The 22542-nt window shown below is 39.1% G+C and overlaps 2 protein-coding genes across 4 annotated transcripts in view; both read left to right on the plus strand.

Moving 5' to 3' along the window:
• LOC120598166 (spermatogenesis-associated protein 31D3-like) overlaps positions 1–6975 on the plus strand; it is a 96175-nt gene extending 89200 nt beyond the window's left edge. The window contains exons 7-8 of the mRNA XM_039856981.1: positions 6392–6676; positions 6781–6975. Coding sequence (XP_039712915.1) covers positions 6392–6676; positions 6781–6975 — 480 coding nt within the window. The remainder of the gene's footprint in view (positions 1–6391; positions 6677–6780) is intronic.
• Positions 6499–22542, plus strand: part of GRIN3A (glutamate ionotropic receptor NMDA type subunit 3A) — a 142385-nt gene continuing 126341 nt past the window's right edge. For 2 of the 3 annotated variants that reach the window (XM_039855522.1, XM_039855512.1), the window contains exon 1: positions 6500–7855. In XM_039855522.1, the coding sequence (XP_039711456.1) occupies positions 7157–7855 (699 nt within the window). In that variant the 5' untranslated portion in view covers positions 6500–7156. Of the gene's footprint in view, positions 7856–22542 lie in introns of all 3 variants that reach the window. The other variant, XM_039855527.1, reaches the window with a different exon arrangement.

Below are 22542 nucleotides of genomic sequence, written 5' to 3' on the forward strand. Positions count from 1 at the left end.
AGGAAGAAGCCATGCTAAGGCAGAAAGACATTCCAAACCTCCCAGTTAGAAAACATGAATGAAGATTTTGGCCATTATAAATAAATGGGCTACAAGTGTTTTCAGTACTAGGAAAGCTCGGCTCACACCTTAGTGGCATCAAATGTCAGAACCAAACAGGGGCCTTGTTGCCTTGGAGAAGATCAGAGTTGAAACACCAGCCTACAAAGTACCAGCTCCCGCATCCGTGGTCATAAGTGGTAAATGTTCCCTCCCCGTTTCGACTGCTGTAAAAGAACCAAATTTTAGTTCTACATCTTCCATAGGCTGTGGAACCTCGAGCTATCCATTTATTGACTGTCTGCCTCAGGCATCAGATATTCATAATTAATTTAAAACTATATAAATATGTTAATATATCTACCCTCTTCTTACTTTAGAGAGCATTTTTTTTTATTTCTGTAAAAATGCATTAAGCTCTTCAAAAAAAGAAGTGTCATCTTATTCCAGAATACAGTAGATGCTATTTTCCTCCCGCTTCATCCCAATCAGTCTCATTATCCCAGCATTTTTAATGGATGAAATGTTTTCCCATTGAGTTCTTGGTAGAATTCCATGCGATCATAAGCTAATCACCATGGCTCTTGTCTCAGTGTTGCTCAGTCAGCCCTCCACAGCGTGATAGTGCTGTTGGGGAGAGGAGCAACTGATTTTCTTAACCCAATACTGACACCTCAAAAAAAAAAAAGGTACAGTGTTGAGGCGATTTCAGATTCAGGAAGAAGAGAGCGTTCCTCCTTCAATAACAATTTATAGATAGATGACTAGCAATCGCTTCAATGAGAGGTTCGGTTCTCAGAAGATTCTCCTTTAACATAATCATGAGTTTTTTCCTGCCTATATCAATTAGAAATAGCATAGAGAAGAACTCTGTTTAGCAAAAGCTCATGCATCACAATATGAAGTATATCCAAACTCATTTTTGAGTGAGCTAGCTCACATCATGCAAACTCTTAAATCCTTTGATCAAGATGGAAATCTCGTCAATTAGCATATGTGAAGAAGCAGCTCCTGTTTGCCTTACAGAAGATAAAAGTTCCCCTCTACTTGAAATTTTCCCAGTGAGAAAACATTCCAGAAGCACTATCCCAAATCACACAGATTTTTCACATATTAATATATTTCTTGATATCCTGAGTATGTGATTGTTGAACAGAGGCCCAAAGGAGGATATTTCCAATAACATTTAAAACTACAACTAAGGTAGAAGTCTTTTCACATGAAATAGACAAAAGATACCTGCTGGATATTTTATGGCCCAAAAAGAGAATAGAAAGTCACAATAATTCATGCCTATTTATGTATAGTATTAAACAGTGAGAAAGCCATTTTCTAAGATCTCTTTATATATTAAAACTTTTAGAGTTTTCATTTATGTACTCTGAAAAATGCTAAATAACCAAATAATTTTGTGATTATGTTCATCCCCGTACATTAGTTAGAAAATGGTTCTAGAGTCAGCCAGGCCTGATCATAATGCTTCCATTTACCTGGAGATGGAAATGAAAAGAGTATGGACTTTGGAATCAGAGGATCAAATCTGGATTTGCTTCCCTGTTCTTGGCAAATGACTCAATTTCACCAAGCATCAGTTGCATCATCTATAAAATAAGGATAAACACAGTCTATTCATGAAATTAGGAGCTCACGTATGCAAAGTGCATGGTATATAGGAGTCACTCAAGCTAATAAGCTCTAGAATAATGAAGATTTCATAATTCTTGTACACGGTCTGAAAATCTTCCTGAAAGTCTTTCTTAAAAAACTAAACTATTTTTCTTAAACAAAATGCTTTTACAGATAGAAGGCATGAGATCTACGAAGGCAAATATCCTTTAGACAATTCCCAAATTCTTTTGGCTACTATTATAAAATTTATGCTACAAACTGGGCACAAGAAAAAGTTATTTAAAAATGTCGCAGTCCGTGATGGTCCAGCTTTTATTCCATAACTCATTTGGATAAACAATAAATTGAAATGATTGTCACCAAAAGACAAAAACAGAGGGGGAGAGGGAAAAAGATTGAGAGAGATAGAGGTTAAGAGACACTGCCATATTGGCTTCGCCAGGTCCTATCTGAGATCCCTGTAGTGCATGGTTCAGGAGACGAATCAGGAAATCCAAACACTCAGCTAATAATCCTGGTGAATATTGAAAAGGCTACACACTTGTCACAACTGATAACTTATTCCTCTGACAATAACTAGACTAAGGACACCACAGTGTTCTTTTTCATTGCCGAAAGGCAAACAACTGTTGGCAAATCCTGGCTTGAATTTGTTTTCCCAGGTATAGGAGATCACCTGCCAAAATGAAGGCATTTCACTTTATATGTTCCAACATAAAGGCAAACCCTACATACTATTTGAAATAGACAAGAGGGACTAATTTTTTGCTTCTTTGTCTTCACACCATTGTCTTAGCTCCTAGTGCTTTTTTCCTATTTCTAGTCTCTCAGATTGCCCAAAACTCCTGTAGTGAGATCCCACCTGGTCCTTTCATATGTCCCCAATTCCTATGTAATGCAAAATGAACTTCTCCCCCCTAAAATTCCCAACAAGATATTAATTTTACAACAATCAGGGTAAAATAATTTATACTGTGTGATAGATAGTCCTATAATCATGAGTAATTTTCATTTTTTAAAAGAGATGACTATTGCCAAAATTAATGTCTAATTAGTTGAATATATAGGTCCGTGTTACAGGTATCAAGTCATCATAGGTTTGTTTTTGTTTTTTTGTTTTTGTTTTTGTTTTTAATTGGGGGAACAAGAAAAGAATAATTAGGCTTTAGATAGATGAATCCTCAGGGTCTGCTCCTCCAAACTGACCCAATTATTTTTCTAGATTCATTCCCTCCTCAAGTTCTGCTACCATGGCTTCAATACCAACTCCACATATTTTTTTGTTTGTTTTTACCCAGTAAGATTCTCATAACAACAGGTTCTCTAGCAACAGAGATAACGTTGATGTGGGAGAGGGTGCAGTTTGGGCTTATGGGAACTATCAGCTAGAGGTGAGTACCTTTTTCATCTGAACACTTATTTAAAAAACAAATAACTGCATTGCTTCCATTGCATAAAAAGCCTGACCCAGAGTTAGGAACATGCCTCTTAATGTTATTCCCATCTACAAAAACAAAGCTAGTTATGGATATAACTTGAAATATGTCAAGGTATAGGCCCAAAAATTTAAAAAGTTGTCCAAACTTTTATAAATATGTAACTCCCATTCCCATGGAACTTGAAGGGGTCCACAGGAGTCTACGCACTGCCATGTACACAACTGGCAAGAGCTGTCACCACAAGCCCACTGTAAGAGGAAGCTTGAGCTTTAGGAGGTTAAATGTCACACACATAGGGAAACAGTGTTGAGAACAGAATCAAAGTTCTGACTCCCAAAGCACCCTTCACTGCAGCCTTTCCTGGACTACTTCCAGAATACCTCAGCTTTTAGTCTACTCGTTGCTGGTACCAGGAAGCACAGATGTGCACAAAAGCACATTTTAAATTGCCAGCATTTGGAATTGTTTTTGTTTATTTGACTCTCCAACATGGGTTCTGAGATTAGTAGTTCTCATTTCAAATCTGGTAATAAAAAGAGCTTCATCTTCTCTGAGTAAGCCAATTTTGAAATTTGGCTGATTCTTGCTACCAATAGAGCAGCTGGGATGAACTAAGAATTTCAAATCTATCGTGCCACTCACTAACTATGTGATGACTTTGTGCAAATAACAACTTTCCACAAATATGGTTTCCTATTGACAGAATGAGAATAATAACACCAACTTCTCATGTGAATTATTGCAACAACCTCATATCTGGAGGTCAGAGGACTTCCACCCTTGCCATCTTTCATCTATTATCAACAGAGCAGCTAGAGTGACCCTGTTAAAACATAAGTTCTGTCACTTTTCTGCTTGACACCTTTCCGCAATGCCTTCTCATTCTTTTCAGAGTAGAAGCCAGTTATTCATTGGCTTACATTATCTGCCACTTCCTCATTGCCTGATCTTACCTGCCACTACTCTTGTCCTGGATCATTTTGCTCCAGCAACTCTGGACCCCTTGCTATTTCTCAAACATCCCTGCCTCAGGGCCTTTGCACTTGCTGGTTCCTCATCTTGTAAATTCTTGCCTTAAGTATCCAAATGAAGCAGCTCTCACCCCCCTTTTAGGTCTTTATTCAAAAGTCATCTTCTCAGAGAGGTTTTCCCTGGCTCCACCACCTAAAATTACAACCCACTCTCCCTCTAATATTTCCTCTTTGTGCTTTATTTTTCTCCTTAGCATCACCTAATATGTCCTGCATTTATTTATTTTGTATTTTATCTGTCTCTCTCACTAGAATATAGATTCAATGTTAGCATTTTGTTCATTTATTAGCTATGCAACTTTGTGTAGGAGGAAAAAAAAACTCAACTTCTCTGAACCAGAGTTTGTTCACCTATCCCCAGGACAGTCTTATAGTAACACCTGGCACACAATAGGAGCTTAGTAAATGGTTGTTGAACTGATGCCTAAATCTAAAAGAGCTTTTAAAATTATGACCATTGAAACATGGAAGAGGAGGAGAAGAAGAAGAGGAAAAGAAAAGGAAGATGTGGGGAAAGGAGAGAAAAGAATCATGCCAGAAACACTCAGATTACAGTGATATGGAAAAAGAGAATGAAGCAGCAAAAGAAACGGGAAATCGGTGTATCATAACTGAAAAGCCCAGGAAAGAAACAAAAGGAATCACAAGAAGGAAGGCTGTTCTTCACTGCTTACTTGATATTCACAAGATTCAGCTATAGTTTCATCATGAGCTGGGGCAGCTCTGTCCTCAGAACCATGGGAATCATCTCTTCTGTGAACCACCAACCAGTTCAGCCTTTCTTCCCTCAAGGTAGTTGTGGCCTTGTGAGGGGCCTAAAGAGCATACATACAGTGACCGACTCTAGGGTGCCAATACCCAACAGACCCATCTATTCATCACCATCTATTTTCTCGGGAACCTGATTTGAACACATATATGTCATGCCAAGAACTAAGAGAACCACTCTAGGTCATGGTCACAAGCTGGCACGTTAAACTCCTCAGTGCACACATACTCATACACAGACAAACATACCTCCTTACTACACAATTTATAGATTCCCAATCTTCCCACAGTGCGAGGACCAGGGAATTCTGCACTTTCTCACTCAGATCCCAATCAGTGGAATCCTCTGGAATGATGAGGAATTTCCAGTATCCATGCATGGGATGCACGCTAGGGCCTCAGGTGGTAACTTTTCCCTTTTGGTTCAGCTTCTATTACGGTTTTCACTTTTTCTTCATAGGATCCTTTTTTCCTCTGGCATCCCAGCCTTTCAAGGCTACTTTGGGTGTTCAGATAAGTTTTGCTCTGAGATGCCTTTAAAGGTCTATGCTGAGGAAAACAGCATTCACTTTTGCAACCTTCTTGGGAATTTTTTGTAGCTAGAGCTTCTTCATCCCAAAGGTTTAAAGCAGGATGGAAACTTTAGCTCACGAATCAAAACAACTCTCCAGAGCTAAAAGCTAACTGTAGTTGCATAACAATTTAACGGATCCAACAATAGGACAAGGTCAGGTGAAATAAATTGCCAAGGTCATGATTCTCTTGAAGTGGTATTGAAATTCAGAATTGCTGATTCCTAGGGCTTGCTCTGCCCTAAGGGCAACTCTCCGACTCTCCCAAATGATACTGTAGCATAAAATAAATTTATATGTGGAAACCACAGACCTACCCTTAACCCTCGCCTTTCTTTCTAATTCCAGATCATTCGGATCATGGAAGGCAAGATCAATCATATGATAACCCACTGACCTCACTGTATTACCATACAAATGAAAGAACTTACTAGAAACAGTGATCTGGAAGACTCATGGTCTAAACTAGGAAACGCAGTTGACTGTGTTTGAAACTCTAAAAGTATTTTGAATCTCTTTAATGTCTTGATCAAATGATTGCTTCGAATTCACTGTTTTAATTCTGAGAATCTAAAAACGTAGGGATCCTGAAAAAAACCGCAAAGGCCCACTTGCCAAAGAGAAGGAAGCTGAGATTAAATGTGTAAACGATTTTTGCTTAAATACTCTTAGGCTGAAATACCTTGAAAGCGACACATATTAGAGAAGAGCCCCGTTAAAGTCTCAGCCTCTTTGAATTTATCCCAGAGAACGACTGGATTTTAGATTCCTCAGGAGCACAGCTCCGAATTCGGAATTATCCGCGGCTCTAAGTCCTTGCTCTCTGAAGTCGCAGGGAGTATCTTAAACTACGACTTCTAGGAGAGGACTTTCCAGGGGCGCGTAAAGTGCGGTCGGAGAATCTCACCACCAGTGGGCGTTTAGCGCAGCCAAGCGACAGGCCAGTGCCAGGGCTCAGCAACAGGGAGGCGCGGCCGAGGCGGGGAGAACTCTGCGCTCGGAGCTGAACCACCCTTTGCTGGCCAGTCGCGTCGCTCCTCCGAGGAAGCAAGTGACGGCAGCGTCTAGGCGGAAAGAGGACGAAAGGAAGAGAGGAAGTAGCGAGGGAAGAAGAAAAATGAAGCCGGCGCTGGGCGAGCCCGCGAGGGGGCCGCCGACCGTGGAGCAAGACGGCTTTGGCTTCTTCTCCGCACCCTGGGCGTGAACGCTTTCTCCTTCGCGACCCCAAGGAAATAAGTGGGTCTCGCCTGGGTGGAAAAGGGAAAGAATCTAAGTGAGCGCGTTACCTCTTCGGTCCCTTAGGAACTCCAGCTGCTCCTTAGCCCAGCCTCCTCGCCGGGCCGGACGCAGTGCCCGAGCCGCCCTGCAGATGGGGCGGGCAGGGAATGCGCGCCCCAGCAGCGGGTGAGCGGCGCTGGCCCGCCCGCCTGCCCGGTTCGGCGCAGGGACAGGGCGGGCAGAGGATGCGAGGTGCAGGGACCCAAGAGTGGGATCTGAGACTGTCAAGGGCGCGCTAGGCTCCCACTTGGATGGCCCGGAGACCGCTCTAGCTCCTGGAAGCGCTTCACCGCGTCGAGTGAGCTGCGCGCCGGACCTGGGGGCGGACACCTTAGGCGGCGACTGCAGGGGGCGAGCCGGGAGCAGGAGGGGGCGCGCTTTCTCCCTGCGGGTCTCAGTAATGAGGAGACTGAGTTTCTGGTGGCTGCTGAGCAGGGTCTGTCTACTACTGCCGCCGCCCTGCGCACTGGTGCTGGCCGGGGTGCCCGGCTCCTCCTCGCACCCGCAGCCCTGCCAGATCCTTAAGCGCATCGGGCACGCGGTGAGGGTGGGTGCGGTGCACTTGCAGCCCTGGACCACGGCCCCCCGCGCGGCCAGCCGCGCTCCGGACAGCAGCCCGGCGGGCGCCCAGCGGGATGAGCCCGAGCCAGGGACTTGGAGGCCCCCGGCGTCCTCTCCCGGCGCTCGCTGGTTGGGGAGCGCCTTGCATGGCCGGGGGCCGCCTGGCGCCCGCAAGCCCGGAGAGGGCGCCGGGGCCGAGACCCTTTGGCCTCGGGACGCCCTCCTCTTCGCCGTGGACAACCTGAACCGCGTAGAAGGGCTGCTGCCCTACAACCTGTCTTTGGAAGTAGTGATGGCCATCGAGGCGGGCCTGGGCGATCTGCCGCTCTTGCCCTTCTCCTCCCCTAGCTCGCCGTGGAGCAGTGACCCTTTCTCCTTTCTGCAGAGCGTGTGCCACACTGTGGTGGTGCAAGGGGTATCGGCGCTGCTCGCCTTCCCCCAAAGCCAGGGCGAGATGATGGAGCTTGACTTGGTCAGCTCCGTCCTGCACATCCCAGTGATCAGCATCGTGCGCCAGGAGTTTCCGCGGGAGAGTCAGGTGAGAGGACGCTGGAGCGTGGAGTGGAGATGAGCGCCATTGGGGGCTGGAACCCTTGCCCAGGAGGAGGAGGGCGGAGAGAAAGGGGACAGGCTTACAACTTTGATACTGTTTAAGTATAGGACCATATCCGTAGGTGGTAGGTAGAAGGACCTCAGTAAAAGTAAAATAAAAACATTTAAACGCGAACGGAAATAAAATGAGCGGTAAAGGTAGCCGATGGAAGGAAGTGGAGATAATAAGTGAAAAAAAAAAATCATCTTTCGACTTGCTGGAAGAAACCTAGTGGATGCACCACGGAAATAGAAGTCGAAGTTCAGGATGTTGGAGTGCGATCGAGGTTCTAATGACTAGCTCTAGGGGTGGAGATGGAGGGTTCCTGACTGCGAGTTTTTCGCTCCCATGAAGAACTCTGAGAGCATGTGGTGGAAAGAGCAGCATCTGCTCTCTGAGTAAACAGGAAATCTGCAATTAGTACAGAAGCAATAGGTAAAGAAGAGTGCTTAATTAGGCTTGGGTATTGGAATGCATTAGCAATAATATGTGATAGCATGGATGGGATGACTCATTTGGGATTGTTTCTTTGTCTCTACCTTCTTTCTATGTGATGTTGGCTCAAAGGCTGGCTGTATGCAGTTGCTCTTATCAGCTCGTTTCTGCTCCAATTATCTAGAAATAAAGGAAACATAATGATTTAATTTCCTATGGGTTAAAAAATTAAATATATTTTCAATCAAAAAAGCTATTTATGAACATAACTGTTAACAATAATGGTGAGATAAATATTTAAGGAGAGGGCGGGGTCCTTTAAGCAATAGGCGTTTTCTTCATTTTGTGCATTACTTTATTAAAATATAAAACTTCATTAAGCCTGCACAAAGTATTTTGAAACAAATAGGTAATTGGTATTGGCCCTATTTTAAAGCTTGAGAAACTAAAGGAAAGTTCCGTGGCTTGACCAACGTTGGTCAATATACTAGTAAAAGAGTCCAGACACTGGAGAGTTTCTAACTATCTAATTTTCACTGTATCCCTTTAGCTGGAAAAAATATTTTTAATCTTCTTTCATTATATGTATGTATATACACACACATACATATATACATACATGCACACATATGTATGTATATATTTATATATGTGTATATATGTATATGTATATATATATATCTGTGTATATATATGAAAATGAGTAAAGGCAAATATCAAAAGTTTGATAGAATCTATGTATAAAATATCAAGAGTACTAAAGATTTATTTTTCTAGAAAAAAATGAACCTTACATTTTTAATCTTAAGAAGGGCAGATGCAAACTACTTTTAGCAGTTGCCCAGAAGATTCCTGTTTAATGCTGAACCATAGAGCTTTGATCTGCAGAGTGCAGGGTAATTAACTTTTATCTAAAATATTTCCATCACCTGAATCTGAATGACTATAGGCAGCAGATGGGAAGGCATAGAAAACACAGGTGCACAATGCTGCCAATAGCCAAAGTGTTATAAACATGAAATTGCATCCATAGGGTGCGTCGTTATTAATCTATATGCAGAATCAGATCTAATGAAATTCAAGAGTCAGCATCACTTGCTTCTCATCATTGCTTCTTTATTATCTAATACTTCATAAGTTGTCAATAGTGTTCACAGTCTCCAGACTCCTATTTGTAGATTGTTTGGCAAGAGTCTTAAATAGCAAGAATTTTCCCTAAAATTAGTGTTCCTTAGTTGGAAGGAAAATTGTCTGTGTTGCATGATGTATTAGTGCAGTATACAGCACTTTACAAAAAGGAGATGAGGGAAACCATGAAGCAGCATCTAGCATCAGTGAACTCCTAAGCTTTAGGAGCCCTGAGGGAACAGAGTCCTCCAGGGACAAACTTTACAAGCAGCCAATATAATAAATACTCTGCCTAATACATTACTTCCATATTTCGATTCAGAAATTTATTTTAAATCACCATTGTCACTGTTATTTTCATGGCACACATCTTGAAAGGGAGAGATTATTATATTAACTCAGATCTAGTTTACCCAACTAGGACATTTTCTTTCATATATCTTTGTATTTTAAATTCAAACATATTTAACTTGTCTAACTTTCACTATATCATTTAAATGTCATTCTATAATGTTCTATATTAAGAATGTCCATCTCAATGCCAGGTTATTGTAATATGTAATTTTAGAATATGACCATAATCTGCTTTCGGCAAAAATAACTGATCTTTCCCTTGCTTCTCCTGAAAAGTGGACCTTTCTGGAATACACTAATGTGATTTTTAAAAAACTGTCCAAATATAAAAGAATGTCAAAGTCGTTTTACACATTAAGTAAAATTGACTTAATTTAGCCACTGTCCTCTTTAGAGTCTACCACCCAGTGACCCAAGTTGTTGATTGTGCAAGTGCCTGAATAAAGGATTCTAGAAGAAAGTAGGCTTGTCCACACAACCAAGTAAAGTTAGATTGTGTCTCTTATTCAGACAAATCAAAATTGCTTTTAGAGCAGGAACAGCAACAGTGTAGTCTCTCTCATTTGAGATGCTGGCTTCTTTCATATTAAGTCTTTAATTAATAAATAATGGTTTTGATAGTAGCCTGCCACAACTCCTGAATGGAAGGAAATAACACAAGTGAGCGAACCCCAGAGAAAAGCATACTAGTTTTATTTTAATATGCTGTTTATTCAAAACATAAACATATGATACCATCAGCTTGGAAGGAAACAACTTTCTTCAAGCAGAGTAATCCATTAAAAGCAAGATATTTAACTACCCACTTTTGGAAACCATATGTGTATTATCACTAGATAATAAAAGTTTAATGCAACATTACACATAGGATAGGGTCAAAGCACGTTTCCATCCCCAAAATTCTAACTTTACTACTACTGTCAAACTTCTCCTTAAAGTTAATTCATTTTATTAGGATGATCACTTCTTAGTTCTAAATTCTATACCCATGACTTTCAAATAATGGTATTGCATATGGATCTAGTTATATTTACACATAAGTCACATTAAGTTCCTACAGTTCTTTCTCTTCCCTCCCCATAATGCTTTTTCTTCTAGGGGTTTTGTAATGTTTCTCAAGTTAATTCCTTAAACTTTAACTGCTGAGATAGTGACACATTTACATTTCTTCCTAAAATGTATATTTTGTGTCAATTTTACAGTGGTTCCATTAGGCAAAGCTAATGAAGTAATATAATTGGCTTAGATCCAAACTCTTGGAATTAAAAAGTAACTACACTACTTTTTTCAACTCTTGTTGAATGTACCAACCACAATTTGCGTGTCTTGTGAGCCATATATACCAATTAGTAATGTTAATTCCCATAGAAATATAAGTATTTTAGATGGTCCATTTTCTTTGACAATACAAGGCTAAGTTCTGTAACCTCTTTATTAGCATTTGGCTAGCACGGCACCATTTTTTTTGTGGTACAAGGGACTGAACGATGATACCACTACATAACTTAGTGTCTCATGAGGGGACAGGTGAAAGACATTTATTTTAAAAACATCTATTCTCAACTGTGTTGGTTTTCCTTGACTTGTTCATGCTAATCACTGCTCTCCTCTGGGGGAAATGCATTCTTTTGCAATTCGTGATGAATAGCTGATAGCAGCGCCTAATTGTTGCTGACTTGAAGATAAATGATTTCAAGTTAAATGTCAAGTGATGCAAAACTTTCCTTATCAGTGATGTTTTACAGGTTTCTCTTGAAGAACCGAGACCTAGAATTGATTTGGAAGTTTTTATTTTAAATCTGCACTGTCCGTCTCACCCCCTTTTCTTTGTGCCTATGCAGTGTAGTCATAGAAAGTATTTGGTCTTGATCTTCTCTGACTATTACATCTTGGAGTTAACTTGCGATCGAATCAGTTGAACTAAGTTTCTGAATCATCTGAAGACCAATTTCAATGTCTAATTCTTTAATGTTTTATCTTCTGCTGTTGCAGAAGGCACCATGGATTTTGTGCCATCAGATTTTATTTCATGAATACCTCCAGTCAAATTGCAATCATGTTGGTTAGAAGAGTACAATATAATGGCAGATATATTAAATATTAGTCAAAAGAGTCTCTGTCTACCTTTCTCTCTTACTGATCATGTAATCTTGGGCAAGTGTCTCTATCTCCGAGGATCTATGCTTATCAGTCAAAAGAAGGTACCTTACCAATCTGACAGGGTTGTTTTGTGAAACGTATTTCAAATAAGAAAGTAAAAGACTGCAAAAATTTGTACTGTTAGCAGAATACCTAGTAGAGAGGTGTTGGTTATGATCTGGTATAAATCATTCGAGTCTTAGTTCTCCACTAATTCTCCATTAGTAGTTACTAATCAAAATGGGATATGATTCATAGTGTAACATGTCTTCATTCTCCACCTTACTCTCTACCTACTCCTTCATTTTCTTTCTCTTAAAAACAAAGTAAGTGGATTTACCTCCCCCACCCTAAAAAGAAAAGAAATGAAAAAAAAGAACTAAGCTCAGTAGATTGCATACTTGCCTAGGAATAGACAACATGCCTTAGGTACTGTTTCTGTACCAATGGCAACTTTTTACCTGTGGTACATCTAACAGTTTCTAGAGCCTTAGAATAAGTTTCAATAAGGATTTTCAGAAGTGTTGGTCTCTCACATTGGTCATAAGTTTCTCCTATAGTTAAACTTATAATAGATCATTCATCAGATATAGCCACATAGTCTAATGTCTCCAACTATATTCCACCTACTATACCACTAAGTACACTGTTTGGCTCATCTGACATTATTTTCACAGCATGTCTTTCTTGATGAAGAAAGCAGTGTGTTGGTTCATACTGGTATAAACTTCTTATCTCATCATGAACAGGTAACAGTTTGCAAAGTAGCTACTTTGAGTACCATTGTCCTAGACGATTATATGGGGCTGTCATAGCAAGGTATTGTTCTTTTCAGTGGCACAACTAAATGTAGAGATGAGAATCACATTGCCTTTTCTCTTGCCTACTCTATCGAGTCCCACTCACATACACAGAAGAGTAGAGGAATGCACAGCACCAGAAATGTGATGCCAAATCTATAAAACTAGGCAAAGAAGAAAGAACATCTCAGCACCTGCCACATTGCTTTGCTTTTTGAGTACATGAATAACAATCTAATGGAAATCTTTAAGCCACTCATTTGTCTTTCTCAGATCTTTCCTTTATGGGATGGTAGGATAAAAGAGCAACGGGGAAAAAGCGAGCAAGGAGTCCAGCTTCCTGCCCTCCTCCCACCTCTCCCCTACAAACCTAACATTTCAGCCAAATTCCTAGATCTCTTTCTGAATGTGTAATATTCAGACACTTTCAGGGAACACTGTGTTTGATTTCTTGCAGTGAGGGAGCAGATCGAGCATACTGACCCAGGCTAGTAATGTGTCAGCTTCAGTAAACCCTGACACCGAAAGGCTAGTAGTATCTGGTTGGCATGGATGGTCTACTGATGGAGATGAGCCTTCAAGCGTTCTAGTATTAAAGAATTAATCAGGATGACTTCTTTTTAGTCAGGCTGAAATATGCCTCATTATTATTCATTTGAGACATTAATTTAGAAGAAAAAAATTTCAATTATATATGTGTATAAATATATATATATACACATATATATGTATATATATTTACGCTATTAAGGCTTCTTCACAAATGTGCTCCTATAATCCCCCTAACAGTCCTGTGAGGCAGATAACAATGTATAGATAACACACGGAGTACTAGAAAGAGCTATGCATTGTCAGAAGTAAGAAGTCAACAAGGAGAAAAAAACTAAATCTTAACTATGTATCTTCAAAATGAAAATATATTTATTGACACAGAGACCTAAAATGTATAAAATATATGTACGATATGACCTTATGTCTGTAAAATATAAAGGTTAGTGTTTTACTTATAAAAATGTTAATGGAGATTGTAACTAAATGGCAGAGCTCCACATTTTCCCTATCCATGCTTCAATTTTTTCTAAAAATAAGTATGTATTACATACACAATTTAAAATAATAAAAGGAAAGGATAAGTTACCTTCACATTTCCTCACCAGTGCTGTCAGTCAGTACTGCAATATGAAAATACAATTTCAGTAATAAATATATTGTAGAGTATGTTTAAATTTATCAAAGTCCTTTCAGACACTTCTCTCTCTTTTTTTTCATTTTTCCTCACAATTACTTTGTGAGGTGAGCAGGACAAATAGTATTATTACCTTTATTTTGCAAATAAGACAATAACATATTGATGGAAGAAATACACAGTAAGATTTAAGAGCATAGGCTTTTGCAAAGCACGGACCTATTTCTGAATCTTGGCTCTACAATGTTCTAGACATCTTATCTTGGGAAACATGCCTGATGTCTGTGCACCTCAATTTCTTGATGCATAAAATTTGAAAAATCTCATAAAGTTATGGTGAGGACAACATCATGTCTGCAGAGTCCTAAGCTCTGTACCTAGAGCATTGTGTATTATTATGACAATGATCATTCTTTGAACACAAAGTGATGAACAGCAAGATTAATAAAAATTTAAATAATCAGGATAAGAACTTGAGTATTCCAGATTGCTCTCCAGAGTACTTCTGTATGCATTTTCAATATGTATATGATATTCATGCTTAGCAGATACAATTCCAGTGGACCAACCCTAAGAAAAATGAAGAAATCTGTTTCAAAGCCCCACTTAAGTCAGAGTTCCAATTCACCGAAGTGCACCCTCAGGTTAGATGTGCATAAAAATAGTCAGCAGTGGAGCGAACTTGGATGTCCAGTCTAGTGGCTCCTTTGTGTGGGTTCTGAATGATTGGTCTCTGGAACAGTCATGTCAGAGGTTAAGAATAACGTTGTATTTCTATTAGTTGGTATTAGCGAGGAATTCAGAAGTCCTGCCTTTACTACTCTAATTTCTCATAGGAGCCCCCCAGGCTCTAAACTTAAGGACAATAGAATGGAAACGACAGTCTTGTTTCATTAATAAATGCTTTAATGTCCAGTGCCCAGGTGCATGGCTCTTTAGAAAAATATTGAGTTGGAGCATATGGTTTGGGTTTCAGGTTTTTATAGCATAATTCTAATTCTTGATATCTTCTACCTTATATCTGGGTAAATAAAAGAAAGAGGTGGTGAAAAAGATGGGAGACAGGAAGTAGGGGTCCCTGGAAGAAAAGGAGATGGCTTATTCTGCTATGATAGGCTGAACGATGATCTCACAAAGATCTTTATATCCAAATCCCCAGAACCTGTGGCTGTGTTACCTTCTATGGTCAAAGGGACTTTGCAGCTATGATTACATTAAACATCATGAGATAGGGAACTTATCCTGGAACATCCGGGAGGACCCAGTGTAACCACATCTCCTCATAAAAATGATGTGGGCAGTCTGAGGAGAAGTCATTGTGATGAGTGATGATGGAAGCGGAGATCGGGGTGGTGCACACTGAAGATGGAAGAAGGGGCTGTAGAATACAGGCAGCTACTAGGCACTAAAAAAGGGAGATGGATTATTTCTTCAGAGGCTCCATAAGGAATGCAGCCCTGTCTACACCTTGACTTTAGCGTAGTGAAACTGGTTTCACACTTATGACCTCCAGTCATAAGTAATGAGAAAATAAACTTGCGTTCTTTTAGATCACTAAGTTTGTGGTAATTTGCTACAGCTGCAATAAAGACTAAAACACTTTGTGACATAGACTTATGCATGGAGGAGGTAAAAAACAAAAAGAAGGTGACCTGGTCCAGCTTCTGGGGAGGCAGATCTGGTTCAGCTTATATGTTTTGCAGCTGGACAAAAAAAATTCAAGAGAAGTAGAGCTTGGATTTTTTAAGATGAGGTGACCTCACCCACTTGGATGACCCAATTGATGTTTTAGGCTTCTTGGAGAAGAAGGGGGTTGTTAGAAAGGGGAGAGTCTAACTTGATATGGATCAAAGGTTTAGAAGTTTTCTATTTTTCATACAGGCTTTATCTATACTAATGTAAGTGATTTATGGCATATGTTAACTCACAGTTTAAGGGACAGTAGCCCTATTGTATTAAGGCTTATAGAAAAGGGATACCCATAAAGCAAACTCTGCGTCTTATTGAACACTGAATATGTCAAAACTGTTTGCTGCATACAACTTAAATGCATATTGCTTCTATAATTATAAAAGCAAATACATATGCACTGCTACTCCATGGGTGTCCACAGATCATCTTGAGTAAAATTTTGATGCATTTAATTTTTCAAGCGTATAATGGTTAAAATTTTTTAGAAGCAGTTGGAGATAATTAACGAAAAGCCTTATTGTCACTCTAACTGGGCATTGGCATCAAAGAATAGAAGAAAGGGAAACCTTTTACAAAAAGTTTTCAGAAAACTCAGAGTTGCCACGGCTTTTTGAAACTTGGGCACTCTGAGATGATGGTATTTCTGTATTAAATGCTGAGATCTTCTTTTGTATTTGCAGTCCAGCTTTATGTTGTCATCACTCTGCAAAGTGGCTGACTTTGTAGAGTTCCAAACAATAGCTCTGTCTGGATCTTTCAGTAGCATTCTTAAAAATGACTTAGAAATGGGTTGCTCGTACTTTCCTCTCAATTAGGGGTGGTCGTTAGCTGAACTTTCAGTATAAAGCACTTTGATGGTTGTACACTCTATTCACGTATTTTCTGTCGAAAGTCTCAACTCAAAGTCAAATGTTGGGTTATATTCTCCAGGTTAAAATTTAAAAAAAAATTATTTCCATAAACAAAGACACTCAGCATGTCTTTATCTGATAGAATCACAATCTGGCTCAGTTTTGGAATTGTATTTGTTCAGTTCCAACCAGAGGTACTTAAAAAGGGATTCCATTAAACAAAGTGTTTGCTTCTGTATATGGTGAATTTAATAGGTACAGACAGAGAGCTATTATTATGTTGGTGCTATGCAAGGAATTAATTTGAGTCACATCACACACTGTTACACACATAAGGAAATGCTTTAGTCTATACTTGATAATGAATGATAAATCTACCTGAATTAATCCAACGTGCCTTCACCTGGTTGCAGGCACAGAGAGCCATCTAGTGGTCTCTAAAATATAGCTTTAATTTAAGGCACCCTAGGAATCCAACTCAGAAGACAGGAGGACTCTAAGCAGCTTTTAGTCCATTTCCTGGTTTTTTGACAGCGGGAAATCTAGGTTAATCTATCCAAGAAAGACCTTCTTCTGCCTTCTAAGAGGATCCCACAATCTCTGCTCTTCTGCAGCCATATCTATAATTGTAGTTATAAACAATTAAGTAAGATCTCAAAGTGTGTGTCTAGAAGTGTTGGGAGGAAATTGTGAATGAGTCTTACTAACTTTAGAAATCTAGAGTGGTTATTTTAGTAGCTGCCTTTACTATCACTTTGGTTTGTAATGCAGTGTGAAAAGATGTAGACATTTTATTGTGTTAAGTACATCATTTGTTCCTTTATTTCAGATTATAAAATAATTTAAGATCTTTGTGGATGTCTGAAAATTAATAAAATGACAAAGAATAAAATAAAAATTGCCCATAAACTCACGACCCAGAGATCCAGACATATGTATGTTATAAAATTGGAACCATGCTATTTTATGAATTTTTAATACCCATATATTCTAAATATCTTTTCATGTTATATTTTTCCATTGCTTTTAATGGCTAGTTTGCCTGAGTAGATTGTTTCATGATTTGTTTAACCCCTGTTGTTTGAATCCAGATTTTTCCCATTAAAAAAATCAATAACACTTCTACTTATGGGACTTTACCAAACACATTTCCTTAACATTCTTGTAGTTTTTGGTGTTGTAGAACACTCTTTACTTGGGCTCTGCGACACCATTGTGGCTGCTTCTTCTTCTTCTTCTTCTTTTTTTTGCTTTCATTATCTTTTACTAATTGTGCTTCTTTGGCCCCTTGTAGTAATAATCATAATGCCGTTCTGTCCAATTTGATAGCAACTAGCCCTTTATGAATATTTAAGTTTGAATTAATTAAAATAACATGAAATATAAAAGTCAGCTTCTCAGGCACTCTAATGCCATTTCAAGTGCTCAAGTGTTCTGTTGAACACTTCTGTTGCAGTCTAAGGGCATGCAGTTTTAAGGAACAAACTCCCTCCACTGAGCTCAAAAACAAGAGGTTTGTGCTGAAATCCTACAGGAAAATGAAAAGGAGCAGAATTGCATGAGGTACAGCTAGACTGCACCACTGGAAAATGTTAGAGCAGCTACTTTCATTTCTTCCCCTAGGGCCCAATAGCTCTTCTCTTGGCTTCTCACTTCACATCTGCTTTATCTTCCTCTCTGAATGCCAGCTTCTCCCCCTGCCCTGCCATAACTTTTGCATGGATATGATTTACTATGACAGGATGGAGCCTGAATTCTGTATGACTTTACAGCTCTAACCAAATCATCTGACTATGTTCCTTATATCTATCTCCTAGTTTACATTTTCCAGATGTCTGATTGGCTCAACCCACATAGATTAGTTCCTTTTTCACCCTCCAATTGTATGTCCTCCCTTAATCCAATTAACAATGATCAGATTCCTGAGTTACATGCTCAGTATAAGCCTTAGACTAGAGCGGTAAATAAAATAGCAAAGCCTCTGCTCTCAACTTACATTCTAGTGGAGGAGACAGACAATAAGACGTGCAAGCAAATAAATATATAATACAATAGAGGCAAGTGCAATGGAGAAAAATAATGCAGGGTAAAGGATTAGAAAATGAGTATGGTTAGTCAATAAGGCCTATCTGAAGAGGTAACATTTGAGCAGAGAATGAAGTAAGGAGTGGGCCGTGCAAATTTCTGAGAGGAGGACATTACAAGCAAAGAGAATAAAAGTGCAAAGGCCCTGAAGTAGGAATGAGCATAACAATAAATGTTTATTAAATAAATAAATGGACTATCCTTAATACTGTTCATGACAAGTTTTGTTAGTGGTCACAATTTCAAAGAAGGAGGTATAAATAATGAGGTACTAACCTGACCTAGTACACTCACAAGGTTCAGATACCTGAATTTGTCTCTTTGCTATGGCAACACCAGGACTTTCTAACTAGAATTTCCAATTACATCCCTCACTCTCACCTTAAACCCAAAATATTTAAAGATATCCTAAAATGGTGTTCCTTCTAACCCATAACAAGATTTCTCATGATATCTTTGACTTCTTCCTTCTTGTCTCACCTGTTGCCTTTCTCAGTATATTTCTCGTCTCTCCATCCTTTCTTGTTATTTTCACAAGACATTAATTCCTCCCACCAATACTCTTGAATAGCCTTTATATCTCTAGTATTTTTTTTTTCTCCATACCATTCTGCACACTGATGCTAGGTAAATCATCCTAAAGCAAAGCAACTTTCATTCATTTATTCATTCTTTCATTCATTCATTTAACGACCACTCATCAGGTATAATGCACTGAGCTTCATGCCACCCTCCTGCTCAAAAGGCATTTTATTTATGACAATGTTATCATTCTTTTTCTATACCCCAACACTCCTGAAACATGCACCTTATTATCAATGATTCATTAGAAGAGTAATTCACAAAATTAAAACAGGGTACACTACCCTTATGAGAATGTGTCAGATTGTCCAGGTTTTGTGAGTATAGTTCCAAAAAGCATCCCATCCCCAACTCAAGATTCTGACATGCCTCCTCTGAAGCTACTGAAACGCAGGCTAATAATCATCAGCAAACTGGTCTTCAAGGCCTTCCACAAACATGTGTAAATTACTCTTTATGATTTGTGACATTCTGTGGAGATACAGGTGCCCAAAAAGTGTGAAGATATCTAGGAATAGAAATATGTGTGTGCAATTTTTTTAATAGATAAATGTAAATCATTATGTTAAAAAGCGTTTATTTTATACCTATATAGAAAGAAAGCTATACATCCAAGTTGTAATGATCTGTAGATGAATTAAGCTCCAATTTAGAATTGGATTCAATTTTCCATTGAAACAATGTTATCTGTGGCTGTTAAGATGTCGGTCCAGGCCAAAAAGCCCGTTTGACCCATAATATAGCATATCTGGTATTAATAGTTCTCTAGGCACAAAACACTATCTGTAACAGGATTTTTCTGTTTGAAACCAAAGGGATGTGGAACGAGGAAGAAAACCAGAAGACCTACCTTCAAGTTATAGATCCATACTCATCTGTATAGCCTGGGAAAACCTCTCTGAGCATCAGTTTTCTCTGTAATAAATTATAAATAGTCATTAAACAGGTATTTATTAAGAGCCTACTCTGCAATTACAAAGAATTGACACGGGCCTCAGTGATTTAATATACAAAAAAAAAAAAAAAAAAAAAAAAAACACACTTTGTAAATTCAAATTTAAAAAACAGATGAGAATAATTTTCATCAAAACATCTTTTTCTTCAGGAAAACACTCCTAGGTCCAGTTTTGGAAATCCAGAGCACGTTTTTCTTGGTACTAATTTGTCAATAGGAACAGACAGCCCTCCCTGGTTCTGTCTGCCTGCATTAAACCAGAGTGGTCGTACTGTGACTCCTAAATGGTCGGTAACAGCGGGGAAGAGAGGAAAGAAGAGCAGGGTTTCACACTTTCCAAAGAGAGTTTGCTCTGAATGCCCACGTAGCCTGCTGCCTATCGGAAGCCTGAGGGGAAGAAGGGAGCTTGAGGAGCTGACAGGTTAGGAGGACCACCACCAGGACACAGGTTGCAATGAGAGAGACACTTTGGAAACCAAATTTTAAAGCTAAGATTGCCTGCTTAACATGCATAAAAATACATCGGTTAAGATTTTTGAGATTGCATCTACTTCTAAATAATATTCCATAATGGGTCGGAATACTGCAAAATAATGAAATCTCATTCTAATCTTTATTCCAAGTCTACCTTTAACACTTACTGGGCAGCAGCCACTTAAAGATCTTGGCATCTGCATCAGGACTTAACTACAGGCCAGGCCAGGAGAATGCTTAGGATTCCCTTCATGCAAAATAACCCTAGGAAATATCAGGAATAAACCAACCCACTTCACTATGGCCATGCCATTTCCGCCTACAGTAGTATTTCAGTGACCTCCTAACTGGCTTCTCTGCCTCCATTCTTGGCTCTCCATTATATTCTCCAAGCCACTGTCAGAAAGAAAACTGGTTCACTAAACGTCTTACACTCTGTCACTGCTCACTAAGAATGACAGCGTTCTTTCCCAAACTTCACGCATTCGTGTACCACCTTCGTCATTTTTGCTGTATCTCTGCATTATCAATTGCCATTCATTTTTTTTTAATTAACCTGCTGTTTTACTTAAATGATTTTTTTTAAATCTTGCATCATAACATTATTGAAAAATGCTTGCCACAAATAGAAGTTAACTATAAAAATAAATACACAATGAAATCAAAACAATTTTCGCTCGATACCCTTGCCCGAGCCCTTTTTTGAAAGGGAAAACTTCCAGGTGTTAGAGAAGTGTTAAAGACATACTGACACCAAACTGAGGCTTTCTCCTTGATTTAACAGAAGAATTAAATGCTAACTGAAAACGGATTGACTTTGTCACTTTGCGATTCAGTGTTATTTAATGTCAGGTCCCTGAACAACCTAAATTCTCTTATGAAATCACCTACACTCTGCCAAACTCTAACCCATGGGATGAATTCTAAGCAGCATTCAAGTCCTTTCATTACCTGAGCCTTACTTAATTCTCATTTCTTCTAGATACTAACCCTCACCCTCTGTACTCTGTGCTCGGCAGTGCCTGAATGTACAATGCTGTTCCAAGCATTGGTACCTGCTGTTCTCACTACTTAGAATGACTTTCCCTCTTATATCTGCCTGAAACTATTCAACCTTCAAACTTTTGCTCAAATATCATTTGTGCACAGTTCACTGCCCACCCTATCCCTACCACTCCCTACCCTCTCCTTTTCACTTCTGTGACTTTTCTACCTATACGTTCTGCTTTTCTATACCTGTGGCACAACAGTGTAATTATTTGTTAATGTGTGTCTCACTCTTCCACTAAACTGAACCCTAAGCTCCTAGCACAGTGTGTGACTCATCACTGAAGCTTACTGACTAATGGTTAAACTGAATTAATGGTCCATTTTCATCCCTTCTCGTGTAACAGAACTAAGTAACATCTGTGGAAAGCCCACCATCTGTCAAGGTGGGATTACATGAGCCTAAAATAAATGTACCACGTTATGAAAAAGGGTCCTCGTTCACTGTGGGGGATAGAGTTCATGACCATCCAGAATTTTCTATGTTATGTAGAACAAAGCTGGAAGAGTAAGGCCTTAAGAAAATTGATTTTGTAAGAAATAGAAAAACTGTTTCTACTACCTTATTTCATGCGTCCTTTATGGTCCTCCCAATTTGTTTTCTATTTCCTGGAGACCACAAGTGACAGAAAAGAGACATTGTTCTCATGTCTTTGAGCCACTTCTTTCCATGATTCTCATCCCTTCTCCCCTTCAGCCAATTTTACTATATTGTGAAGCCAAAGATTCTTGACATGTAAAATTAGACAAAATCAGAGTTGACGAAATGTAAAGTTACTGGAAATAATCATCAGTGAAAAGAAGAGAAAGGCCTAGAATTGTATTTCATCATGTCACCTCTTATCAAACAAAATATTGGGAAACCAGACGAGGACTCAGATCTGGCTAAGATTAGCCTGTCCTAT

This window comes from Pteropus medius, unplaced genomic scaffold (assembly GCF_902729225.1).
Source record: "Pteropus medius unplaced genomic scaffold, Ma_sr-lr_union100, whole genome shotgun sequence".
NCBI classification, from domain to species: Eukaryota; Metazoa; Chordata; class Mammalia; order Chiroptera; family Pteropodidae; genus Pteropus; species Pteropus medius.